Here is a 24,611-nt window from a genome sequence, read left to right on the forward strand (position 1 = left end):
CACATTCTGTCTTCCTCTCTCTCTGCACCTCCCCTGCTCATACTCTGTCTCTCTCTCAAAAATAAAACATTAAAAAATTAAAAAAAAAAGAAATTGAAAGGCAAATTAGATAAAAATGTAAGAAAATGAGATCTTTAAAGGAATAAAATCAGAAAAGCTAAACATCAACTGTTCAAAAAAGACAGAGAAAGGCCTATGGATCTGCATATACTATGTCTTGAGAAATGCTGAAGGAATGTGCAGCAGACTAAACGTGTGTGTTCCCTCAAGTTCGTAGTTTGATCCCTGATTCCCAGTGTGATGGTATCAGGAGGTGATTAGTTCATGAGGCAGCTTCTTTAGCCACACAAGGCTTGGAAGAGTATGAGGTGCTTTCTTTGGTGGTGAATGTTCTGTTTCGTGATTGAGGTGCATTCACTTTATGACTATTTATCAAGCTGTACAGTTATGATTTGTGCACTTTTCTGTACATACAACTGTAGTCCAATAAAAATGATTAACAACAAAAACATTACCTTTGATCAACTAACTATACAGTAGCTGTCATGTGACAGATAGGGAAAGGGGTTCAAAAAGGGCAATGAAGTCATGTAAAAAGTGCCCTGAAGCGCTGTTTAAACAAGCATGACTGTATGAGAAACACACGGATTTAGAAAACTGGCAATGGCATTGGCTGCTGTTGACTAGAGAGCACCTGACAGGCCCAGCGAATTATCAGTGTGAATGGCTCCCAGTTCGTGCCCCACTGGTCCACATACATCAGGGTCCTGGGTAAAATGTAAAAGAAATGTGACCATAGCAATCTCAATGTCTTCCCAGGAGGTGATCATTTTGAAGAGAGAAATGGAACAATTTACTTGATCTTCAGTAAGGATTTGATGTCATGCCACAGAACGTTCTGATAAAAAATAGAGGCAGATGATTCGGATCAGTGCTGGACATCTGCAAACAGCTGCCTACAGACTCATAATCAGTCAGCAGTAATTAGCAGTTAGAGGAGTGACCATGCGGATTGGCAGATGCCATAGGAAAAGCTGTGGGTTCTGTATTAGTCAGTGATTTGATTACAGATATAGATGAAGACATTCAGGCCAAACTCGTGTAGTCTCAGAAAACATCACATTGTCTGAGTTCACCTATCAGCTATAAAGAAAGAGAAGAGGATTCCAAATGTAGAGAAGGTTTTTGAAGATAAAACTCAATAGGAACACTGAGGTCATTCAGGAAATAGAAGAATTATTTATAGATAAAAGATGGAGGCACAGGAAGCTAATTCTGCAGATGCTGTTAAATGTGGTCAACTTCTATCACGTACATGCTCTGTAAGATGATTCAGTGATCAAGGCCCTTCCCTGTAGAGGCTTATATAAGGGACTGTATATCAAACATCTGTATGTGTACATTAGAAATAAATACTGGATTACTTAGGGGAATTGAGGAAGGAGCCTCAATATATCTTTATTTATAACATAACAGGGAGCATTATGAGAAAAGCTGCTTAATTTTTAAAAATTTATGCCAATTAAATACCAGAGGTCAATGGAGGAACATGAATTTGACTGCAGGATTAATGAAATTTGATTTCATGCCAACATGGACCAAAAAATAAGAAAGTGGTATTTCAAGAAATATTGGAAAAATCAAAGATGTGCATTGCTTTTTGACAATCAGAACCCCACAAGGTTGCTATGAGGAGAAAGTATTTTATTTGGATCAGAGTGTTCTGATGAGAAGCACCAGATCTAGGAGAGGTGCTTTTTGCTTGACTAAACTCCTAGAGGTCAGGAAATTGTCTTTTTCACCCTAGTTTTCCCTATGTCTGGCACATGGTAGGTACTTAATTAGTTCTGGGGAAACAATGGGTTCTGGGTGTAAGTGAGACAGGACAGGACAATGCAAGGAGGAGGAGAGGACAGGGAAAGGAAGAGGCGAGACCAGGACGGTGAAGACAAAACAGTGAGATCACGTGTCACAGGGCCAAGAAGTGTGATGAAAGGAACTGATGGCCGTGGGATCCTTGGGCCATCTCCTGCGGCGGCCCGATGTGGACAGGAGCGCCCAAGTGCCACTGCCTGGGTGGCATCATGGATCAGGTCAGAGTGGGAATCCGCAGCCAAGAACTGAACGTGCAGGAACAGTGGTTAGAATGAGGCACAGCTGCAATTTTCCCCATCAGGATGGAACTCTTTCCTCCTCTAGGGCTGCTTGAAAATCTCAGCAAGCTTTCACATCTAGAAAACACCTTTCCCTTTGTGTGCTATCAGAGATAAATGACCTTTGTTTCCCTTCTGGTATCATTCTTTTTGCATCATTATGCGAACCCGGTAAAGCCCATTTCATTTGCCTGTTAACATTCTCTAAACTCCATCTCTTCGTGGGGATGCTAATTGCGCTTTGAAATAAAAGTCCTCAGTGTTGGAGTCTGAGCACACTAACACTGGGATCCTGAGATGTCGTGGTGGGGGATGTCGCGGTGCGGAGGAGGGGCGGGGGGGGGTGGAAGGTACTGAACTGCCTCCGCACGGCCTCACCAGACATCACGTGCCCCAGACAGCCAGCCTTTCTGCCATCACACGTAGGGTACAGCTCTGCTCAGCCCATGCTCTCTGTCAGAACTGCTCCACACTCCAGCCATATCCTTGTCACCAGACATTCAGATCACATGTGACCTTCTCTGCAAGACTTCCCTGATCTGCCTGTTTGCTCCCTGTCAACAGATGTTACCACTCCTTTCTCTGAGGTCCACTCAGGGACAGAGTCCCACAGACCACACTTCTAAATAGTTACAAGTTCTCAAATAAGCTAAAAATCATTAAATAAAATATATTCATTCCTCCTAAGATAAACATAACTTTCATTATAAGAATAAAAAAACATGTGAAAAGCTATTTTTTTTAAATGACTGAAAGCAAACTATGATGACGCTATTAACCTATTGCACACCTTGATACTTCTGTTTATGAGCTGGTGATATTTGGCTGAATACAGAAATAAAGATATAATTCATATACTATGTATTCATATTATAAAATGTATTTTCTTGCCTTGATTTTAGCAGACTCACTACTATACTGTTAAAATCAAGATTTATCTATAAATTATGTTCTATGAACATAAGTTAGATTCTATTATGTTCTAATAATCTATTACAAATATATATATATAACTGCATTTAATGTGGGTAAAATTTTAACATATTTGCCAAAGGGTGAATTACCTTAAATATAAAAATTAAAACATTTTGGATGTTTTAAAATTTTCCTGTAAAATACTAAAATAATGAATCAGTATCAAACTTCTTGCATGCTCTATACAAACTTGCACGTTTACATATATACAAGCAATAGGATTTGCATTGCAGGTGCTAATCAGCCTCCACTCATGCCCATGCCTGGTATACACTAAGTCCTGAGAACCTGCAGAACCATGCTAGGAAACCCTAGGACGATCGGAAAAACACGCTCCGAACTACCGGGAACAGTATCCTCTTATGGGACAATCCACTGCTTTCGTGGCAAGTTCATGTGTCTTTTCTGTTCCAACTACTTCTGCAGCTCAAATCCTTCCTGCACGTGAAAGCAGGTTCTGCTTCAGAGTCAACAGTGGTGCCACCCACTGATGTCCGCATAGTCAACGGTTTCCTTTCTTTCGAGGATGCAGGTCACAACGCGAGGAGGGTGTTCCTAGCTTATGAATTGCACTGAGCACCCGATACCTAGTGATGGCGGGGCCGGCGTGTGTGTGTGTGTGTGTGTGTGTGTGTGTGTGTGAGTGAGAGAGAGAGAGAGAGATCTATGGGGCTGTCTTCCTGCCCGGGTTCAAGGAAAGTCTCCTTCACATACTAATATAATTTAGCACTTAATATGCACCTCTGGGGATATGATGAAATATAATAATGGCAACAGTCCCTATACGCCATGTATCTTACACCTAATCCTCACAACTCCTTTGTGTAACTACTAGTTTACTGATGCAGAGGGAAGGAGAAAATAAGGAAAAGAGCCACAAGAGCCAGTAAGCGATGGGGCTGGGGTGGGAACGCTGGGGCCCATGATCTTAGTTAACCCTTACACCGCTGTACTAGAACGGAGAAGTTTCGCAACACTCTAGTAGCTCAGTCTAGCAAGAGAGAGAGAGGCATTTAAGGGAAGACAGCAATATTTTTGACAAGAACTGTTGTAGTGAAAGTAACATGCCAGACCCTTCACCTAGACTTGGATGTTCTCAAATCTCCATAGCTCCCTTACAGCCGACTTCTGAGGCTGGGTTATTATTATAGAGAGATGACCACTTTCGTTAATAGTCAGTATGTGGGCTGACTCCTAGAGGGAAGACTTACAGCTTAGTTCATAAGACACCTCATCATAGGAATGATGAAAAAATGAAATGACCTCATTTCCAAAGTAGTTAAGTATCTTTTACAAATATTTATTCTTCAATCCTGATTCAGGAGCTGCCCACAGAAAATTCAGGGATTCATTTTCAGTTTATACCATAAGACCTGATTACATAAATTTTATATGTTATGAAGAAAGGCATCTCTTACTAAAAAAACTTTGTGGAGGTGGGGTGGGATAGTGGAGGATGAACTTAGAAAGTAATAAACTCAAACGAGAAAAGCCCATGAATTCTACCCTTCTGGGAATGGCAGCATATCTCTTAGATAGGGTAGATGTTAAGTTAAAAGGTATATGCATATTCTCCTGAAATATTAGTAGGGAAAAATAAACCCAGACGGAGAATCTAAAGTCCAAGTTATTACTGAGTACTTTTAATCAATGAAAGCATTTTGTTATCTCCTTAAGAGAACTGACAGACTGAAGAACAAAACTGAAGGAAAACTGCAAGGAGAAAAGTGTTTAACATCTGGAAAGATGGCTGTGGAAAGAAAGAGGAAAGAAAAGCTAATATGGCAGTTGCTTAAGTTTGGTAAAGGATAGGAAAACCTGGCAGAAAGCTACAAAAGCTGAAATATAAAATGAAATTCAGACTCTTGTCAAAGAGTCATTCGACATGCAGAAAAGAAAAAAATCACAACAGCATACAAAGGGAAAAATTACAGTACAAAGCCTCTAAAGTATGTCTGCATAGCTTTCTTTAGAGAGGGCTGGAGTTTGGCATGCTGTGCTTTGATAATACACTGCATTCCAGAAAAATCACCTCACCAAAAGCGTGGTCTGTAAATCACTCTCTGAATCCTAAGGGAGCTCTACTTCACACAGCGATCTGAAGTTCTTTGCAAGCTGGCCTAGACAATGCCTCAGAGCTCCTGGATCGCAGCCCCAAGGACGGCCTAGTCAGCAGAAAGCGGCCTAGTCAGCAGAAAGCGTGGTCAGCCTGCTGAGGCTATTGTCCTCAGCGGTGTCAAGGCTGCAGTAAGCTGCCCTATCCTTACAGATCTGTGTGTCCGACTCAACATAGGATTACGAAGCACACTTCGAGCCAGGAGCCACGAAATGGAAAAGAATGAAGACAGAAAGTTCCAGAATGTGTAGGATTTCCTAATTTCATGCTCTCTGAAAGGTGTTTTCATTTGCAAACACACCTTAGAAACTATTCTCTTGAAAGTAGCCATTTCACGGTATAGAATTCACCTGTCATCAGTGGATTCAAGCAATCCTTAGGAATTGGACCGGAAGGAAACATACTGACACAGCTAATGCTTAGAAGTCCAGCAGCGCATGGTGAGTTGAGAGGAAGAGAAAGCCTGAGCTCTGTAGCCATCAACACAGGCTCCAGGACTACCCTGAGGCTCAGTGCAAGGCAGAGTCCCGCCTCAAGGGGCCAGATACGATGGAGGGCCCATTGGAGACAGGGGAGCCCCCCTCCCTCTCGGCACAGGGTGCTTTCCTCAGGCCGTGTGGACTGCCAGCCCTGGGCCTCACCTTGGCCGCCCCATGTTCCCTGATCTTTCACACGAGGTATCAAAGAGTACTTTGAGCGATGTAGCAGTTTCCCCTACAAAACAGGCAGAGAGTTTCGGGGGGTGGAGGGGGGAGAAGGGGAAGTATATCCACACACAGACAGTCTTTTCTACATCAGTAATTAAGTACAAGAATCTCATACAAAAATTTCTTGAAACCAATCAGTTATGTTCTGGATTCTATAAACCCTCCAGCGTTTCAAGTTTCAGGTTGTCTTTCAGGTGCCAATTTATAGGACAATGAATTGAAGGAGAACAAGGGAATTTTCCATCCCATTTTCCAATTTAAAAAATTCTCGATTACTGTACATCCAAGTGCACTGGGAGAAACAATTCCATGTTTCTATAATGTAGTGGCTAAAGGAACTAAGCCAGTAGGCACGCGCGTGAACCTACCTTTGGGGGTAGTGTCCCTTCGAGGAATGTAAGAAGTTCAAGGTACTCAACTTAGACGACTCACTGGAACAAGTCAGCCCAAACTAGAAGCCAGAGAGGCTTCTAGTGATATGTACAAATGTTCCTACAGACGGTGACATCAAGGCATGGGAGTGGGGGGGGTGGGGTGGCTCAGAAAGCCTGTGAAGGTACCCAAAGGGGAAGAACCAGCACCTGAGGACTCACTGCTACAGGGGAAAAGCCCAGAGCATGGAAAATTCCACTATTGATTAACCCAACCTTTAGGCTTATCTCCTACCTTACGAGCGATAGATCAACTGCCAAAGGCCAGAACCATACAGGGCAATACTACATCAGCCACAAGACACTCAAGAACTAGCCAATCTGAAGTAGCATTTTATCACGGAGACCTACAAATTATTTACAAACAAGTAACTGATGATGAGATAATCAAGAAGGGAAACAGGAAAGCACGATCAGCGGCAAATGTGTTACTATGTGTTCTATGAAATGTCAAAAACTTAAAACAGAGACTTGGCCTGTCTTTTTATTACTGCTCTGCTTTTAAGGAACTGCACTTACGAGAGTCATTGCATCTATTACTGAAATAGAATCCATCTTTTGGGATTGCTGGTGTTTAACTGGATGGAGTGAGGCTAATGAAGAGGTTGGGACTGTGTTAAAAATGAAATAGGTATCCAATTGAGACGGTGGGGGACAATTCTGAGAGAGATGGATCATGCTGATTATCTAAACAGCATAATTTGGCCCATTTCCAATGCCTCATGTACTCTTTGGCCAACAGAAAAGAGCACTATGTTTTCAATACAAATGCTCAGAACTGTAATTTCACATCTCACTTGAAGTATCAAGTCCCCAAGTTCACAATTCTCCCTTAGCATTGGCTTCATAGAAAGCGGACCCTACACTAAACTTCTTTATTAATTCCTAAACAGTGTTTCCAGAGAGCCCTCAATTCCAAGTACTTACAGGGCTCTTTTTACTATAATATGGAAGGAAAGAAACTGAGATAGACAGAAACAGCACAAGCAGGGGAGGGGCAGAGAGAGAAAGGGAGACCAAGAATCCCAAGCAGGTTCCGCACTGCCAGCACAGAGCCCGTTTTGGGGGCTCCAACCCATAGGCCATGAGATCATGACCTCAGCTGAAACCAAGAGTTGGACGCTTAACCGATTAAGCCACCTAGGCGTCCCTAAGGATCCTTTAAATATAACACTATATTATGAGACTGTAAAGTAAAAGTTTCCTAAGTGTTAAGAGTTTAATTTTCTTATTTAAAGCCAAGGAAATTACAGCTTCAAGAGGTTAACAACGTGCCTAGAACTGAAGTTATCGTTTTCTTTTTTTTTTTTTTTTTAATTAACTCAAAATTCTCAGTATTTCTCACCTTCCCTCCCCACCTAAGACAGCACTTTCTCCATCATCCTGGTAGGCACTCTAAAGGGAGAGACTATAATTATGATAGTTTAGCCCAGGGTCATTGCCCTGAGAGAACAGTATTGCAAAGAGCAACACGAACTCGATCCCGGTGCTACTGCGCATCTATCACCCAGTTCTACGCAAGAAGCAAACCCCGCCTAGCAATGGCTTATGGGTCCTGGCTGAATTCAGGAGTGGCGTAACTAGAACTCACTTGGCCTGGCAAATGTCTCAAGTAATTTACTATGATTGCTTAACATATAAAACCGAAAACCTACATAAAATTACCTAAATTATTAACTTCAAAGGTTTTGATAGATCAAAACCTTTTAATATGCAAACCCCTGTTTTATGTTGGAAAACAGTGGGTTGCCGCGGGGAGCCAACTGCACAGCCAACTGGGTGTTCTTGGGCAAGTGATACACCTTCCCTGAGTGTTTCTCTCCATAAAGATGAAGCCCTAGCTCACAGATGCACTGTGAGGAATGAAAAAGATGAGAAGTATAAAGGGCTTTCTTCGTATTGATCTTTCTTGGGAGGGGCAATGTAGTTCACCCTAGGGATCTGAATTTGGTAAAACATTTTTTAATCTCAATAGCTCCTTCTTTAATTTATAATCTGTAAAGAAAAGCTTCCAGAATTTTTTGTTAATCCCTTGAATTATTCTGTTTTGATGAAAAGTGGAGGTATTATTTATTGCTCCATATAATAAAGGAAATTCTTTTAAGTTTATTTACTTATTTTGAGAGAGAGAAAGACACACACACAGTGTGAGATGGGGAAGTAGGGAGGGAGAGGGAGAGGGAGAGGGAGAGGGAGAGGGAGAGGGAGAGGGGGAGAGAGAGAGAGAGAGAGAGAGAGAGAGAGAGAATCCTACTGTCAGCACAGAGCCTGATGCAGGCCTCAAACACATGAACTGCGCAATCATGACCTGAGCTGAGATCAAGAGTCGGATGCTTAACCAACTGAGCCATATGCGTGCCCCAAGGAAATTCTATCTTTCTGCAACCAGAGAAAATTTCCTGTGTACAGTGTACATGATATCAAAATAATCAGCCTGCTTGACCAAGTCCTTTGGTGAAACCGATTGAGATTTTAAAGGGTGGAGAAGCAGTCAGAAGAGAACTACTACAAATGGCTATGATCCATGAAATACACTACTAGAAACAAACTCTGCAAAAGCCCCCTATCTCGTATGTACAAAAAGAAAGCCAGTGGTTTGGGTTCTTCAGCTTCTCAAAAGAGTTCATTTTTCAAAGAGTTCATTGCGTTATTCTTGAACTAGATCTGCTCCAGGCAATGTGGGCAGACAGGTAACTTCCCAGTCAAAGTGTGCGACACAAGAACACACGTTCCAGATGATTCAAGCTTCAGAGCAGAGTTTCCTACCTGAAAAATCCAGATTGAATAGAGTTGAGAGGCAACTGTTCTATTTTTATACAATCCCTACTCCATCTCTTGATGCCTTTCGGAGAGGGATTATGAGGTTCTTACTTTCTAGATCTGAATCAGGGACATGTTCAAGTCTCCTTAGGAAAATGACAAAGCGGCTATAATACTGTAGAGGAAAGGATGTGTCCCAGTCCTGCCATTTACTAGCTCAGTGATCTGTGATCTTGGTTACCTTATCTGTAAAATAAAAATATTTCTGTTCTTTCAGAGTTCTTATGGGGATCAAATACAATCATACAGTTACTCTGTAACTATAAAGCACTGAACAAATATAAGACATTATTTTAAGAAATCTATTCCCGAAATAAATAAAAATTAAAAAAAGAAATTTAAAAAATGGTTATAAAGTATTGGTAGTTATGCATTAACTAAAACACAAAAAATATTATATAGTAGTATCTATCATGTGCATAGTGATTAACAGCATAATATATTATCTCATTTACTCTCAGAAGATCCCTTGAAGTTATTATTCCCTTTTTGTCAGGCAACTAAGGCTAAAATTAAGGCTAACTCATCCAAGGTCAACCAGTAGAGTACACCTGATTCTCCCCCAGACCTTTTGCATTCCATATCCAGAGTCCTTTCCATTAACACACGCCCTTATTTTACTTGATCTGTGAAGACATTTTCTACATTTTCAGGATGATGAAGTGCTGTTCTGGTACAACATGGATTAAACAGCTAAGGGGAATGTAAAGATAATGCCAATGAAGTTTAATAATATGGCAAATGATACTTTCACAAACCAGTATTAGTAAACCTGTATCTGGATTCTTAACCAGATACTCTTTCTTTGACTCTTCTCATGGTTAAGATATACCTAAAGAGCAGCCTCCTTTCCATCATATTTCAGCCTGAACTTGGAAATAAACAAGATTGATTGGTCCACAGTTGTGTCTCTCAGATCGAACTCTTTGGAGCATATGTTCTGATAAAGCTTTGTTATCTTCATATGTACTTGAGAGAGATAACATTGGCAACATTATGGACATAAGAAGTTGAGCCTGAGGAATCAGGCTGTCTTGGGTCATACCCCCATTTACTACCCGTACACCCTTAGGCTGGTTGCTTCTCTGGGCCTCAGTTTCTTCTTCTATAAATGGGGAAGGAAGAATAAACTGGTTTTCCCATGTGGTTAAGGCAAATCAGTCTTCTTACTTTACAGTCATCGTTACGTGTCTGTTTGGTCATCTGCTTTTGGCTATGGAGAAGCCCAGTTGGCTTCCTCATGTCCTGGCTTGTTCTGAAGCACACTGCTCTCAGATGGGGACCAATTTATTAGAACAAGAAAATTGAAAGGGAACCCTTGGCTTGCTTGCTACAAGTCTGGGCAGCAAGCAGTGACACACCTGTAGGCTGACACTTCAAAAGACAGGCATTTTCAGCAGAATAGTGTCTAATCAGAAGGCCCTAGAATCTCCAATTTCCTCCATCCATTTCCAAAGTATGATCTTCGCCATGTAAATAAAGAAAGAAACAAACAGGCATAGATTTGTAGAACCAAGTCCAGAAGGCTTCAATGATCAGATCTGATGCAGAATATAAATCCATCACATTTACTTGGACACACAAAAAACATGACGATTATACTCTTTATTCTTCATTTTCAGGAAATGAAATGATAGTTGATGCTTACATTTTATATTTTAGACTAATCATTTTAGTAAAAATCCTGCTAAGTATTCCAAGCCGTAGGATTTATGCATAAGTATGTAGAACAGAGTAAGCAAGCCAACCAGAACAATAATTCTAGTTGCAGAATCTCAATGATGTGTGACCTTTAACTTGAAATCTAAGTTCCAATTACAATGGATTCTTAGATCCCATATAACTTAGCAAGAATGGTGGTGTACAAATTCAGAGCTGTGGACCAAATATTCATGAGATCCAGAGAAAAACTGTCAAGAGTCTGCTATCTTATTGTGAAGCTAAGGTGACTTAAAAAAAAAAAAAGGCATGCCAGATATCCAATTATAGAATGCTCCATTTATTCTTTGCTTTTGGCCTTGTGATTTTATGATTTATAAGAAATAAATATTGAGTCTTTATCTGTTCCTAGCACAGACCTTCTAAAACCCTTGGAATTTCCAAAATGATGAGAACAATAAAGGTAGCTTTTGCTATGTTGATGAGGTGACTTTGGTTTTCAAAAGATGGGGGTTGGTTGTCCCATCCCCAGACTTTTGGGGCAGGGAGAGGAGCTGGAGATTGAGCTCAGTCACCAAAGGCTGAAGATTTAATCAGTTTTGCCTACTGAAGTCTCTGTGAATACCCAAAAGGACAGGGTTCAAAGAACTTCTGGATGTCGAATACGCGGAGATGCAGAGAGAAGGCATGGAAACTCCATGCCCGACCCACATACCTTATCTCTTCCTCCAGCTGTTCATCTGTATCCTTTATAATAAACTGGTAAACCTATGTAAATGTTTCTCTGAGTTCTGTGAGCTGCTCTAGCAAATTAATTGAACCCAAGCAGGGGGTTCTAGGGATAACAGCCAGAAGGTCAGAAGCACAGGCAATAGTCTGGACTCACGATGGCAATCCAAGTGCGACGAGTTGAGGGCGCATCATCTGTAGGAGCAAGTTCCAAACCAGTGAGATCGGACACTGCTTCAGTCAAAAGTGTGTCAAAAGTGAACTGAGTCCGCTGCGTGGTGGTGTTGGAAAACACACATTGGAAGCCTTCATGTGCTCTCAGGCCATACAAAGACTGGGATTTCTGACAAATTTCCATTAAAGCAAGGAAAAGTCTATTTTCAATGGCCAAATAAAACCTTAGCAACCCTACATTAGGTCACCCTATTAGATTTTATTTTTTGAAATATTCATCTGCAAACCCCCTAAATCTGAAACCATGCAGTAGGTATCTAAGGTGGATCAAGGGTTCACAAAACCAATAGGGGCTGCCTTCCAGAACCAAAGCCCTACCTTCTTAGACTTGTATAGATAACATAATCGGGTTTATTTTCATGTAGGTGAGCTCTGTTGACCCACCTACCACCTGGTAGATCCACCTGATAAGATCGGCTTGGCTCCCACTGCGCAGGCTAACCCTTGGAACTCTCTCTTTGCAGGCAGTGTTCATGAGCGTCTTTTGCCTAAATGAACTCCTAGGTCTGTGTCTCCTCCCTGACAATCCCGAAGATTATAGGAGGTTTCAACACTTCAAATTAAAATTAAGCTCTTAGAATATTCACTGAAAAAAAATACAGAGTCAATCTTCTATTTATTCATTTGACAAATAGTTTTTGAGCATCTACTATAGGCCAGGGTCTCTAGATACATCAGTGAGCCTTCAGACAAAACGTGTGCCTTCTTGGAGCTTATGTTACAGTGGTGGTAGTTGGGGAGTGTGGGGGAGGAATAGACAATATAGAATAAATGCTATAAATACGTAAATTCTATATATCTTAAAAGGCATTAAGTGCCAAAATGAAGAAAATGTTAAGGGTAAGAGAGTTGGAGGAGGGGCCACAAGTTTAAACAAGGTCTGTGAATTAGGAGAAACGATACTTTTCCTTCAGGAGTTCAGTAATGCATAGCTCAGGAACCAAATGAGATGCATCTTTGCATCCCTAGTACCTAGAACATGGCAGGACTTAAAAAATAGTAGAAAAAAATGCCCATATTCTGTATTTTACAAAAGCAATCCTATTTGTAATAAAGGCACAGATTAGATAAGCCGATCAGGAAACAGATATAGTATTGACACAAGAGCAGACCTTAGAAATCAAATCCTTTAATTCCATCTACAGTACCCCAAACAAAAATCCTACACCTCTGGCCCCACTAGAATTCTGTGGACACAAGATCCCAAAGATAATCGGTATCGTGCTTCCATACTGCTGCTGCTACAAAATGAAAATGTCCTCTGATCACCTTCAAGAAGGGTATGTGCTACCTTTTCCTTTAGACCAATAGGAAAAAAGACATATGTAGCAAGGGATAAAGGTGTTAAGGAATGGTAGTTATCAAAGGCTCTTGGGGAATGGAGAGAAGACATTAATGAAACAGATTATAAAGTACAACCACATTTATTTATTATTTAGGCTCTAAGATGCCAATCACCCTAGCTCTTCCTCCCATTGAAGACACAGGATAGGCATGCTTTCTTGCCTCACTCAGGAATTTTTCCTTTTTCTTTTTTTAAAGCAATCTCTTTACCCAATGTGGGGCTTGAACTCAAGACCCTGAGATCGAGTCACATGCTCTACCAACTGAGCCGGCCAGGCGCCCCCAAAGTTTTTTTCTTGAGGCTTGTTACTGTGGTGACTCTCTGAATGTGTCAGCTGACGAGTGTACATCAAATAATGTCATTACCAATTCTCAATCTTGCTTTGAGGTTTTCCTTCCCTCCCTGTTGTGCCGGTCATATGGACACTGACATTCAGCCATTCAGGGTCATGCATGTACTGAATGTGAATGAACGCCTCCACGTGGCTGCCACGGTTTCAAGTGCTGGGAACCCAAGGGCAAACAGGGACAAAAACATGCCCACAGGAAGCCTATACTCAAGTGGAGTTAGACAACAAACAAACACATATTATGATGTCAGTTGGCAGTGAGTACCATCAAGAAATGGGGCAAGGTCAGTGGACAGAAAATGATGGAGGTTTTTATGTAGGTGCACGTGCTGTTTTTGAGAAGGCAGTTGTGGTTAAGCAGCCTCTAGGATTGTCCTCAGGAATGCCACCTCCTGACTTTCACACTCTTCTATAGTCCCACCTTGAGCAAAGAGAATAGGGCAGGAATGACGAATGTCACGGCCAAGATTAGGGTATAAAAAGACTACAGCTTCCATCTTGAGTTTACGCTCTTCTCCCTGGATCCCTTGCTCTGGGGGAAGAGGCCACAGCAGGAGGCAGTCTCTGGCGAGTGATCCTGGAGGCAAATCACGCCCCATTCCCACTTGAGACACCTGCAGTCCGGATGATACCCTGACTACAGCCTGTGAGCCAGGTTCATCCAGCCAAGCTCCAACCAGATTCTTGACCCATGGACACTGGGAGGAATGTTTTTGTTTCCAGCACTAAGTTTTAGGACAAACTGTTATGCTGCCAACAGGTAATACATTGGTCAAAGATGTTTCTCTAAGGAAAATACCTTGAAAAGGGATAGGCCATGTGAAAACTTAAAAGAAGAGAGTGTAGGGAAATAAGGGCCAAGTGCCAAGGCTCTGAAATGGCAATAAGCAAGGCGGAGATGAAAGAAGTGAGAAGGCCAGTGGACAGTCACAGGTGATGTGGAAAGACAGGAACAGGCTGGTACAAGCCAGCTATCAAGTCTGTCATGGATAATGAGACATAACCAATACGAGGAAAGCCACTGTACTAAGCACCACTAATTGGCTTAAACAATAATCAATATAACAATAATAGCTAATATTTGGGTATGTGAGTATACTAGGAACTGTGCTAAGTGCTTTATATCACTCATTCTTCACAATATCCCTATCAAGTTGGTATTATCATTAGCCAATTTTACAGATCAGGAAACGGAGGGTCAGGAATGATAAGACACTCCTGTATTTACAAGTTAGAAAGTGGCAGGGCCAAGATTTAAATCAGGCCTCTGACTTCAGAGCTCTTACCCTTCACTTCTACATAGTACTATCCTGAGAGGGAGGCCTCTAGAAAGAAAGCCTCTCTCACCCTTGAAAAAGGGGAAAAAAACAAAAACAAACCGAAAAGCCCAACCCAAACCCCAAGATGTTGTTTAAGCCAATGGTGTAGTTTCCATCTGCTAGATGCCCTAGGAGGTCTGATTTTCTTATGGAACTCTTTTAATAAAATTGATTGAGGCATTATCTACAATTTTTTGAGGTTTGACCCAAGTCAGCACTGCAAACAGAAAAGAACACAGGTAGCTTTTCTTTTTGACATACATTAAATGTCTTACATAACAAATATGGAATCTACTGAGAATCTGTATTATTAGATACAATACCAATATATCCTATTTCATGCAATTTTATGCTTCACCTGGTTTCTTAGTCAGATACCGAGTACCAAATCAGATGACCATCTGCTATAGAACTTGCTTTCCTTCCTGCTTATTGACCTTGGTCTTAAAGCTTAGAAAAGATCATGAATGTTCTGTATTAATTTCTTTGTGAAGAGAGGAGAAACGCAATTTCTCTTTGCTTCTTATCTATATTCTATAAATAGGAATGCTATTTTAAAACATCTTTCTTGAAAGCAATGGCTCTAGCAGACTGAGAACCTTCCATAGGGAGTCCACAAATTTATAGTATAGTGCTGCCTGGGGCTAGAGGAAACAAAACATAACAGCAATTTTTGCTTTCAAGTTGTCACCTGGAAGAAATCTGAGTTAAATCAGCTCGACACAATTACTGCTATTATAATAACATTAATAACTAACACTGATTGAGAGCATACTCTATGGGCCAGACATGTCCTAAGTACTTTTGATATATTATCTAAATTAATAGGTATGAAATTTCTATATGACAAGTATTATTGTTATCACAATGTTACAGATGAGGAAACTCAGACAGAGAGGTCAAATAGCTTGTCCAAGGTCACACAGTTAAAGAGTCTACGGCCAAGACAAAGACCCAGACAGTATGATTCCAACAACGCAACCTCTTAATTCATCCACTAAAAGATATTCAGGATCCCAAGCACATCAGTTTCTGCTCCTAAGATATACTTTTATTAAAAATACACACACAAAAAAAAAGGAAAAAAAAAGAAAAAAAGGCTCATTAAAATAAATTCTTCTAATACACACACACATGCACATTTTAGTCGATCTAAAACTTTTACAATATCCTCCTGTCCCAGTAACTCAGTATTCTTTACAATTATTCTTTATTATATAAGTACATGCACATATAAGAGATATAATTTTAGGCACAGATAAAACTACATATACACAAACACACAATGCTAAAAAGTTTATTCCTTTAGAGAGGTTCATAATTTAGCTTTTTCACTGCTGAATAATCTCAGTTTTTAGAAAATTCTGGGTATAGTCTCATTTATGCATGGTCTCTTTTATTTCTCTGCTCAAATGTCATCTTCTCTAAAAGGCCTTCACTTACCACTCAACCTCTCACCCTTCCCATCCCCATCTTTCTTTTACTTTCCATTTATACCACTACCTTAAATCATATCACATAGATACACATTTATTTTATATATCTGCTGTTAAAAACTACATTGCTTGTTCCCTACTACCTAAATTCTGCGTGCATACAGTATGTGCCCAATATTAATGGAATGAATGAATGAATGAATGAATGAATGAATGAAAGCAAGAAAGCAAAGAAATGTTCCCTTTGAGGAGAAAAACTTGTTAAGGACAAGCAGCAGCAAGAGCCAGTGCGCTCAGTGCCCTGACCTCCCTCTCTCCACCCCCAATCTTCCCACCTGTCACTCTGGGTTCTCAGCCTTGTTAAAGATGTGAGTTCTGACACAGGTGAGGAAAGGAGGCAAGGGTGGTGGCATAGACTGACTTCTATAAGCAAGGGCAAGTTGGGGAGGAGTGGAGATGATAAATCCTGCCATACTGGTTTTGGTTGTGAGGGAGTGGTAGAAAAACAAAGGGGTAAAAGACATGGATATGGGGCCATTTTCAATCTTGACCTTTACTCCTATATAGAATCTGTCTCCAAGTACTTTCATTTGTTTTTAGCAGTTTTCACATACCTATCCCCCATCTCCATTCCTACACTTATGCTCTCTCCTTACATTACATAAATGCCACCAAACGCACTGTCTTAGAGTGTTTCCTTCCACTCATCCATTCTGCACAGGCAAGGGATCAAAACAAAACAAAGCAAAACAAAACTTAGGGGGCATTCCCTAGCTCAGGAATCTTTAATGGCTCCTTTATACTGAGAGAGAGAAAAGGATTTATCCTGGAACACTCTATGTAAGTCTGCCGGCTTCAATTCTCCTTGAGGTGCTGGAAGGCAGACTATGCCTATCTGTTTGCTGTCTCTAGTGCCCGGGATGGTGGCCGGCAGAGTGGATGCTCATGGAATGATCCATGTTTCAGGAGCATCTCTTGCCCATTCCGGTCTGTGTTCAGCATATGATACTCTACACTGCATGTTACGGCACTTCATCATAAACACAATTAGTTTACATTTTTTTCATGTGTAGAACTCTGCCCTCTCCAAATGATATATGGCTTTTTAGGCCAGACTCCACCATTTCTTAGGGCTGTGCCCCTACCAGATCCATATTTGCTGTACAGAGATCTAATAATCTAGATATGGAAAGAATTCATTAAAAAATAGCAAATCACACAATAACTGTACCTGGATAATTTATAAAGTTTCAATAGAGAACAACAACAGAAAACCCCTCAAGAATCTGGACATAAAAAGCTGGATTTGGGGTCTAAGTATTTGAAAGTACACTGGTAGATTTGGGTACACTTTCTAGGAGTCCAGTCTAAGGAATGTTACAAAAATAGTCTCTGACTTTAAATTATGCAAACAAAAAGATTTCTAATGATCCAGGGACTATTTATCACTTTAATGTTTCAAAGCAAAAAGAAGGGTGGGGAATGGTGGGCCACAAAACTTGATGTGCTTTCATATTTCCAGAAATACAAGACACTCTTTGGTCAGAAAGGTACTAAATGGTCCATTTTTTATGTAGACTTTTTTTCTTTCTTTTTTTAATCCCCACCGAGACTTTGTAGGCATCTGTGTGTTACACCAACTAATTAGAGCATGTACATGTTACAGCTATATGCAATTTATAAATAATTAGTTTGTAAAATGCTTTGAAAATAGGAAGTGCTGCACAAGTACTCAAATTATTATATATTAAAAGCCTTTGGTATGTAATCATTTTACTTAATGACTGGCTCTTTAAAAGGCATAGTACTTTACAGCTGAACAAGTTTCTGATTTTAAATCATTAATATTTGTTTATTCAGAGTGAAAAGCTATTAGAGAGCAAATCAGAGGTCCTGATCAAGTTATTTTTTAACAGTTTATATACATTTATTTGACTCCTATCTATCTCCCTCACCCTTTTATAGACCAATTCAATTTTGCGTCAGGTTCCACACTTTATGCACATCCTTCCCGCTCATACACACCACTCTTGGTTATTCCGCCTGCCTTGCCCTCAGTCTTTTCCTTCCACCTATCTGCCTTCTTATCAACCTGTGCATATGGCTACTCTAAACCGATTCAAGACCGCAAGCCACAAGATCAGTGATGATAAATCTTCTTACGAGCAATGAAGCCATGTGAAATGGCGGTAGTCACCAATGACTGCATTTCCTACATGTACTGCTATTAATTGCTTCAGTCTATGATCATCATCCTACATCTCTATGTCCACTCATTAAGCTTTGCTTTTATCTCCTGAAGGTCTTGGTTGAGAGGTATTAAGCTTCATTTAAATAATCCTGTTTACCATCCCCATGGTAATACTCAAAGGCAAAATAGTTTTTGATTCTATCTCTTTAGATGTTCCCTACTTCTTCAAGTGCTCATATCCTTGCAATGACATTGGCTTTCCAGAATCTCTTCTGGATCACTCTAGAACACTATCCTGGCCCTATGACTTTGACCTTCCCTTATCCCTGCTTCCACTAACATTTAGCTCCCCAATGCCCTACAGTGTATATTCTTGATTGGAAAACCCAAACTAAGTCCTTTTCCTATACAAGGAGTGCTAATGTTTAGCCTTGTTAAGCACTAAAGTAATATGCCTAGAGCCCAACATCCTCCCTGTTAATGTCAACCTGTCCTCATGTAACTAATTCAATATCATTTTGCCCTCTCTGAAAGCACTGGCTTTCACCACTCTATTCCTCACTGGTTGCTACTTTTGTTCCCAATCTTTGGTACAAAGCTCCGTCTGGGCAAGCTCCGTCATGGGCCCACTTCTTTTATTAGATACCAGTTTCTATAGATTTACATCATTTTTATGGCAAGAACTCACTTTTTTCAACTTGAGTTAATGAGTCAGAGAGAAAGAGAGAATCTTAAGCAGGCTCCACACTCAGCACAGAGTCCAATGGGGGGCTCGATCCCACAACCCTGGTAGCATGACTTCAAGAACTCACAAAGTCTCTAGCTTGGATGTCTTTCGGGGCCTCCAACTCATATATCCACTGTCTATCACGTTCAGAATGTAATTTTTGATTCCAGTTACCTTTTCCCCTTAAGCTTCCCATTTCAGTCATCTGGCCCCAAACCTAGGGGGAGGTCACGTTTCCTCACCGTTTGCATCCAATTCCTGAGGTCTACCAATTCCGTACCAATTCAGTTCTACAGTACATTTCAAATCAACCCTCTTTTGTCCATTGCTAGCTTGCTGCCCCTTCCAGGCCAATGGCACTCTTAGAGTTTCTCTGCTTCTACTCTGGCCTCTCTATAATTCACTTTTCCACACCATCATCAAAGGATTCAGATGTCCTTCCCGTTGTACTTAAAATCCAACCCCTCCCTCAGTTCTTCTTCCTACCAAACCCATAGCACAGGCCCGTCTTTCTCCTCCTGGCTTGCCATGCTACAGATAAGCAAATCTTTCAATACTTTTAATTCTTTGGATCACCAGTTTCCTGCTTCAGGATCTTGGCACGGCTATTCCACCAGATTCCGTTCTCTCCTTTTGGCCATTAGTCCCTCTTCTTCCCATAATCTGTGGAAGAGCTTCCCTAATTTCCTTACCAGAAGATACTCCCTCATGTTTTCTATCTTGGCCCTGTATTTGTTTTCACAGAATTACAACTTAAAAAAACAATCACTATTATAATAATGTATGCTCTATGTTAACAAGACCTGTGTCATATCCAATAGTGAACCTACCCCTGGGCCTGCTATCTACCATCTGCTCAATAAATACAGAAATCTGTGCCCAAAGAAGTTGGCTGAGTGTAGAAGTTGGCTGAGTGTAGAAAACATAGGCTCTAGGACAGACTAGCACAAACTGACACTGACTGGAGTGAATAAAAGGCAACATGTCGTAACAACCTACACAGATTTACCGAGTATTTTCTAATTGTCTACTACCTATCAGGCACTGTGCTGCCAGCCGGTACAGTGGGTAGACAACACAAACACTAACAATAGCATAGTAAGTCCAAGACTAGGAAATACAAGAGTATAACAAAAGCACAGACAAGTACCCAAATTAGGGTAGAGAGTCTGACATGGTTAAGTTCTTACCTACACAATGGGGTGCCTGGGTGGTTCAGTCGGTTAAGCGTCCGGCTTTGACTCAGGCCATGATCTCATGGTTTGTGAGTTTGAGCCACACGTCAGGCTCTGTGCTGACAGCTAGCTCAGAGCCTGGAGCCTGCTTTGGATTCTGTATCTCCCTCTCTCTCTGACCCTCCCCTACTTGCACTGTCTCTGTCTCTCAAAAATAAATAAAAAACATTAAAAACTTAAAAAAAAATTCTTACCTACACTAGAGTATGGCAGAGTAAGGGCGTTTGTTCTGGGAAGACAGAATGGCAAAAACAAAGGCCCAAAGCATAGAGCACTGTGGGTGGGGTGCTTAGGTCCAAAGGTTGACAGATTTAGGGTGAACTGAGACTCAAGTTGGGGTAGAACAGTAATGAGACACGGTGGATGAGATTAACAGGCCCTTAGAAGTGGTTCACTAATATTTTAAGTTAAAAAATTTTCTTCCCAACATGGAATTTCCTTCTCCCCAAACTTAATGTGACCGTGGGCTATACCTAAATACCCATCTAAGGACTGAAAATGTTATCTGGTCACCCCACTTTTCTCCTTTTATAATACAAACTCTCTTAACCTGTGTAGGTCATTTCTGACAATACAACTTACTGGTGTCCTGAAATTAAAGCAGTAAACTGGTATCTATCCTGTAATGCTACCACAAAGATGGAACTTTCCTGTGAACCATAATTCTCACAATTCTTTCAAATTATTCCCCACTCATGCCCCTTGTCCAACCTAAGTCATAGCAAAGAATGGAATTCCCCCATGAATTACTAAAAAGTATTTAACAAAAAAGCTAAATCCTCCTCCCACTTCCATCTTTCCTTTTTTTTTTTTTTTAAACCAATCACAGTCAATCTGGGGTCATGCTCTATTGCATGCATCTCTTCCACTTCCCCAATCACAGCATTGAATGCATAGTGCATATTCTTTTGAATTCCCTTGATCAGAGTCCTTACAAGGTCTGCAATTTTCTCATAGCTTCCTTACTCTCACTGTTGACTCAAATGAAAGAAAAACCAACCCTCAGAGCCGATCTTCCAGACGAAGCAACAGAAACCACTCAAATTAGTTTAGGTGAAAGAGGGAATTTATTTGATGAATACAAAGCTTCTTGCAGGAATTCCAACAGCTGTAATGGGTCACAGCTAGGTTCAAAGGCTGACAGATCTGGGGTGAAAGCACACCTTTCCGAAGAACAGAGGATGTTGCCATTACAAACTTCTACTTCTGGGTTTTGCAAGATCACAAAGAGAGTATCCTAGAGGACAGTCCTCCCTGTAGAGTGCATAAGGCACTAGAATGTGGATTCATGCCTGCTTGCTCTTTGATCCTTATATTCCTTTATGCTGGCCTCGAACTTGTCGAGCACATGCTGGCAGACATTCATGAGCTCATTCAAGCCTCTCTGAAATGGATCAATGGCTGGAAGAGTGCCTCGGGTCTGAATGCGTAAATTAATTTTGCTCTCTGAAGGATGGGTTGTAGTGTAACCACAAAATTCCACTTCCGGGTTCTTCATGATCATGTAACGAAGAGAATTTCCTAGGGTATGGTCTTCCTCGTGCAATACAAATGTCACACAGTGTCTATCTGGTCCAGCTGCCTGGACCATTTCCAGGGCTGTCTTCCTCTCGCCTTCAGCCACTGAGGTCTTCAATCCAGATATTTTTCTACACACATATTTTTTATAAAAATGAGATCATACTGAATATGGTTTTGTGACTAGCTTTTTTTTCATTTACTAAATCACAGTTGCAACACATTATACTCTAATGCACTCCAATTACACAGAACTGTTAGTATTAGCCCCTTATTTTCCTGCCTCCACATATTCTATTAATAAGTACAGAATTATTGCCTACAGTTTTTCCCCCACCCGATGTGACCGTCCACAAGGGGAGTCCCCTTGAAACACAAACGTTTGCTAAAATATTCTTTTGGCACAGTCGTAAGAAAGGGATAAGATTACAGTAGGGTGGGCTCTGCTAGAGAAAATGAAAAGGCGAAGAAATGTTTAAAGGCGTAGAGAAACAGATCCTTTTAAAAATTGAGACTGTAGATGATCATCGTGCAGGCCCCACTGTGGTTTCCATTTTCAGTAGATAAACGAGAATGGAAATTCTGAGAAATGGCAATCAAGCAGGAGGGAGGAAGAGAACTGAGCGCACAAATGAGTAACTTGGGCAGATGTTAGAGGAGCTTAGGGTGCGTGATCTAACGTTAGCTTTCTACCTGGGGGTGGGCAATTTGGGGACCTAACTCCGGCCTCACAACTTGTGCTCCCTCCAGAACATCTGGTGGTACGGAGTGTTTCTACTCCAAAACATCCATGTGTTTTCCCCTATCTTCCCAGTCGGGGCCCCCTCTCCCCGCTCAGGCGTCCATTTCTTTCCCCTCCTCTGTCCTCCTGGCCAGGCGCTGGCTGTCTGGCCGGGCCGTGGAGGCGGAGGCCTCGGCTGGCCACCGTCTCCTACGCCACCAGCTCCTGGCGCAGGGCGCGGCCCGCTCCTCCCGCCCGGCCCCCACTGCCCACCCGCCTCCTCGGCCGTTACCTCTCCAGCTCCTGGTCCTCTTCCATTGCGGGGGCGGCTTCCGGGATCCTCAGGTGGTGCTGGCTGATCGGAGGTTCTAACCCATATCGCGAAACGTGCAGTGGAAGCAGGAAGGAAGGAACGACCGACGGAAGAAGCCGAAGACGGAAGGAGGGAGGAGGAGCCGCAGTGGCGCGGCACGGCCCAGGCGCTGGGCGGGGCGTGTACGTTCCGCTCGGAGGTCCCGCCCCCAGGCCCCGCCCTCGGCGCGAGGAGGGCGGTGGCGAGGCCGGAATTGCTCATCTGGAGTTTTCTGAGCTAGTCTGTCCGCTGAGCCAGCGGGGAAATGTGGGGTCGGGCTCTGGTCTCCTCTCGAGGCCGAGAACCGCCTGTGGGCATTTGGGTTAAGCCCTCGGCACCTTACCCCAGGTGATGGCGAAGGGGGCCGGGCCTTACCTGCCGACCCCAAATCACCTTCCTTCTTAGGGCGGAGTCGGGCCTCTTTCAAATTTGCTCCTCCACCCTTGTTACTCCCTGGCTGGACCCCAAGCCTGGCGGGGATAGGGGGATGGTGTTCATGGGATCACAGGTTTAAACTATAGTTGATCAATACACCTTGATGAATTTCACAACAAAATAAGACTGAGTTTGCGTCATCCGGGATCTTGCGGCTGCACAACTCCAACGGGTCAAAGGACAAGCGTTCGTGGAGGAGAGTTTGGGAAGGAAACTGCTCTTCTCCTCCCCTACCTCCCGTCCTTTCTCTCTTAGGATCTTTCCTACACTTGGAATACGTACGCCCTCCTTTGCTTCGGACTTCCTTTTCTCCTTTTGCCTTCTTAAACCTCTTCACCTGCGGAACCTCTTACTTTGTTCCCAGGTGCCCCTGCCTCCGCCTCGGCAACCTTTCACCACCCAGACTCGTTCCCCGCCCTCCTTTTTCCTTCGTACCTCTCCTCGGTCTTCCTCTCGGGTGTTCTTCGCTATAAACCCCTTCTCCCTTCCTCGATCTCCTACTCCCCTCGCCCTTCTCTGCCCGGTCAGCCCGCCAGTCCCTACCACCTTACCTCAGAGTCCTCTCACCCCAACACACCGATATTCCTGCTTTCCTGCGCCACCTGTTCTCCTACCCCCAACCCAATGCCCCTAGAAGTCCACTGCCTCCCCCAGCTGCTCTACTCTCCTCGGGGCGGACCTCGGTGAGCGCAGATGCACTTCTGGAGCGCGTCTTCAGCGGCGGAATCAGGCGAGCGGCGGGGACAGCCGAGACCAGGTGGGGGAGGGCAGGCGGCGAGGGCGGAGTGGACTCACTCTAACCTGGGAGTGACTGCCGTGCCTGGCCCGCCCCCCGAGCGCTGGGATACGTGGAATTTCTCTCGGGCCCGCCTCTCTCCCGCCCTATGCGGCCTCCGATTGGCCTGGGTGCGTGTCGGGTTGGGCGGCTCCGCCCCGGCGCTCGCCCCCGGGAAGGCAGCAGGGGCGGTTGAGAAGTGAAGTCTTGGCCAGAGTTTGCTTCTTGCCAGGAAATCCGCGGTGGCGGCGGTTCCCCGCGTAGCGGAGGCCGACTGGCTCCCCGCTCTCTCGGCGGGCCGCGGAGCGCGGAGCTGGCGCTGGGCTGCGACGCCAGGAGCCGGCGCGCGCCTCGGGCGGCCGCGCTTTGCCCGTGAGTAACTTT

General features: G+C 42.7%; 3 protein-coding genes across 3 annotated transcripts in view; 1 reads left to right on the forward strand and 2 right to left on the reverse strand.

Annotated features, from left to right (window-relative positions):
* LOC115289620 (protein POLR1D-like) overlaps positions 1–23,035 on the reverse strand; it is a 54,917-nt gene extending 31,882 nt beyond the window's left edge. The window contains exon 1 of the mRNA XM_029936913.1: positions 22,958–23,035. Coding sequence (XP_029792773.1) covers positions 22,958–22,983 — 26 coding nt within the window. The 5' untranslated portion in view covers positions 22,984–23,035. The remainder of the gene's footprint in view (positions 1–22,957) is intronic.
* LOC115289619 (DNA-directed RNA polymerases I and III subunit RPAC2) lies at positions 21,471–23,041 on the reverse strand. Its single transcript, XM_029936912.1, has 2 exons — positions 22,958–23,041; positions 21,471–22,075 (listed from the first exon to the last, which is right to left on the reverse strand). The coding sequence occupies exons 1-2, from the start codon at positions 22,981–22,983 to the stop codon at positions 21,700–21,702; spliced, it is 402 nt and encodes a 133-aa protein (XP_029792772.1). The 5' UTR covers positions 22,984–23,041; the 3' UTR covers positions 21,471–21,699.
* A 1,363-nt stretch (positions 23,042–24,404) lies between these two features.
* The window catches only part of LNX2 (ligand of numb-protein X 2), a 73,853-nt gene continuing 73,646 nt past the window's right edge, over positions 24,405–24,611 (forward strand). Inside the window, exon 1 of the mRNA XM_029936911.1 lies at positions 24,405–24,599. The gene's annotated coding sequence lies outside the window, so the exon portion shown is untranslated. The remainder of the gene's footprint in view (positions 24,600–24,611) is intronic.

Source organism: Suricata suricatta, chromosome 4, assembly GCF_006229205.1.
Source record: "Suricata suricatta isolate VVHF042 chromosome 4, meerkat_22Aug2017_6uvM2_HiC, whole genome shotgun sequence".
Taxonomy (NCBI): Eukaryota; Metazoa; Chordata; class Mammalia; order Carnivora; family Herpestidae; genus Suricata; species Suricata suricatta.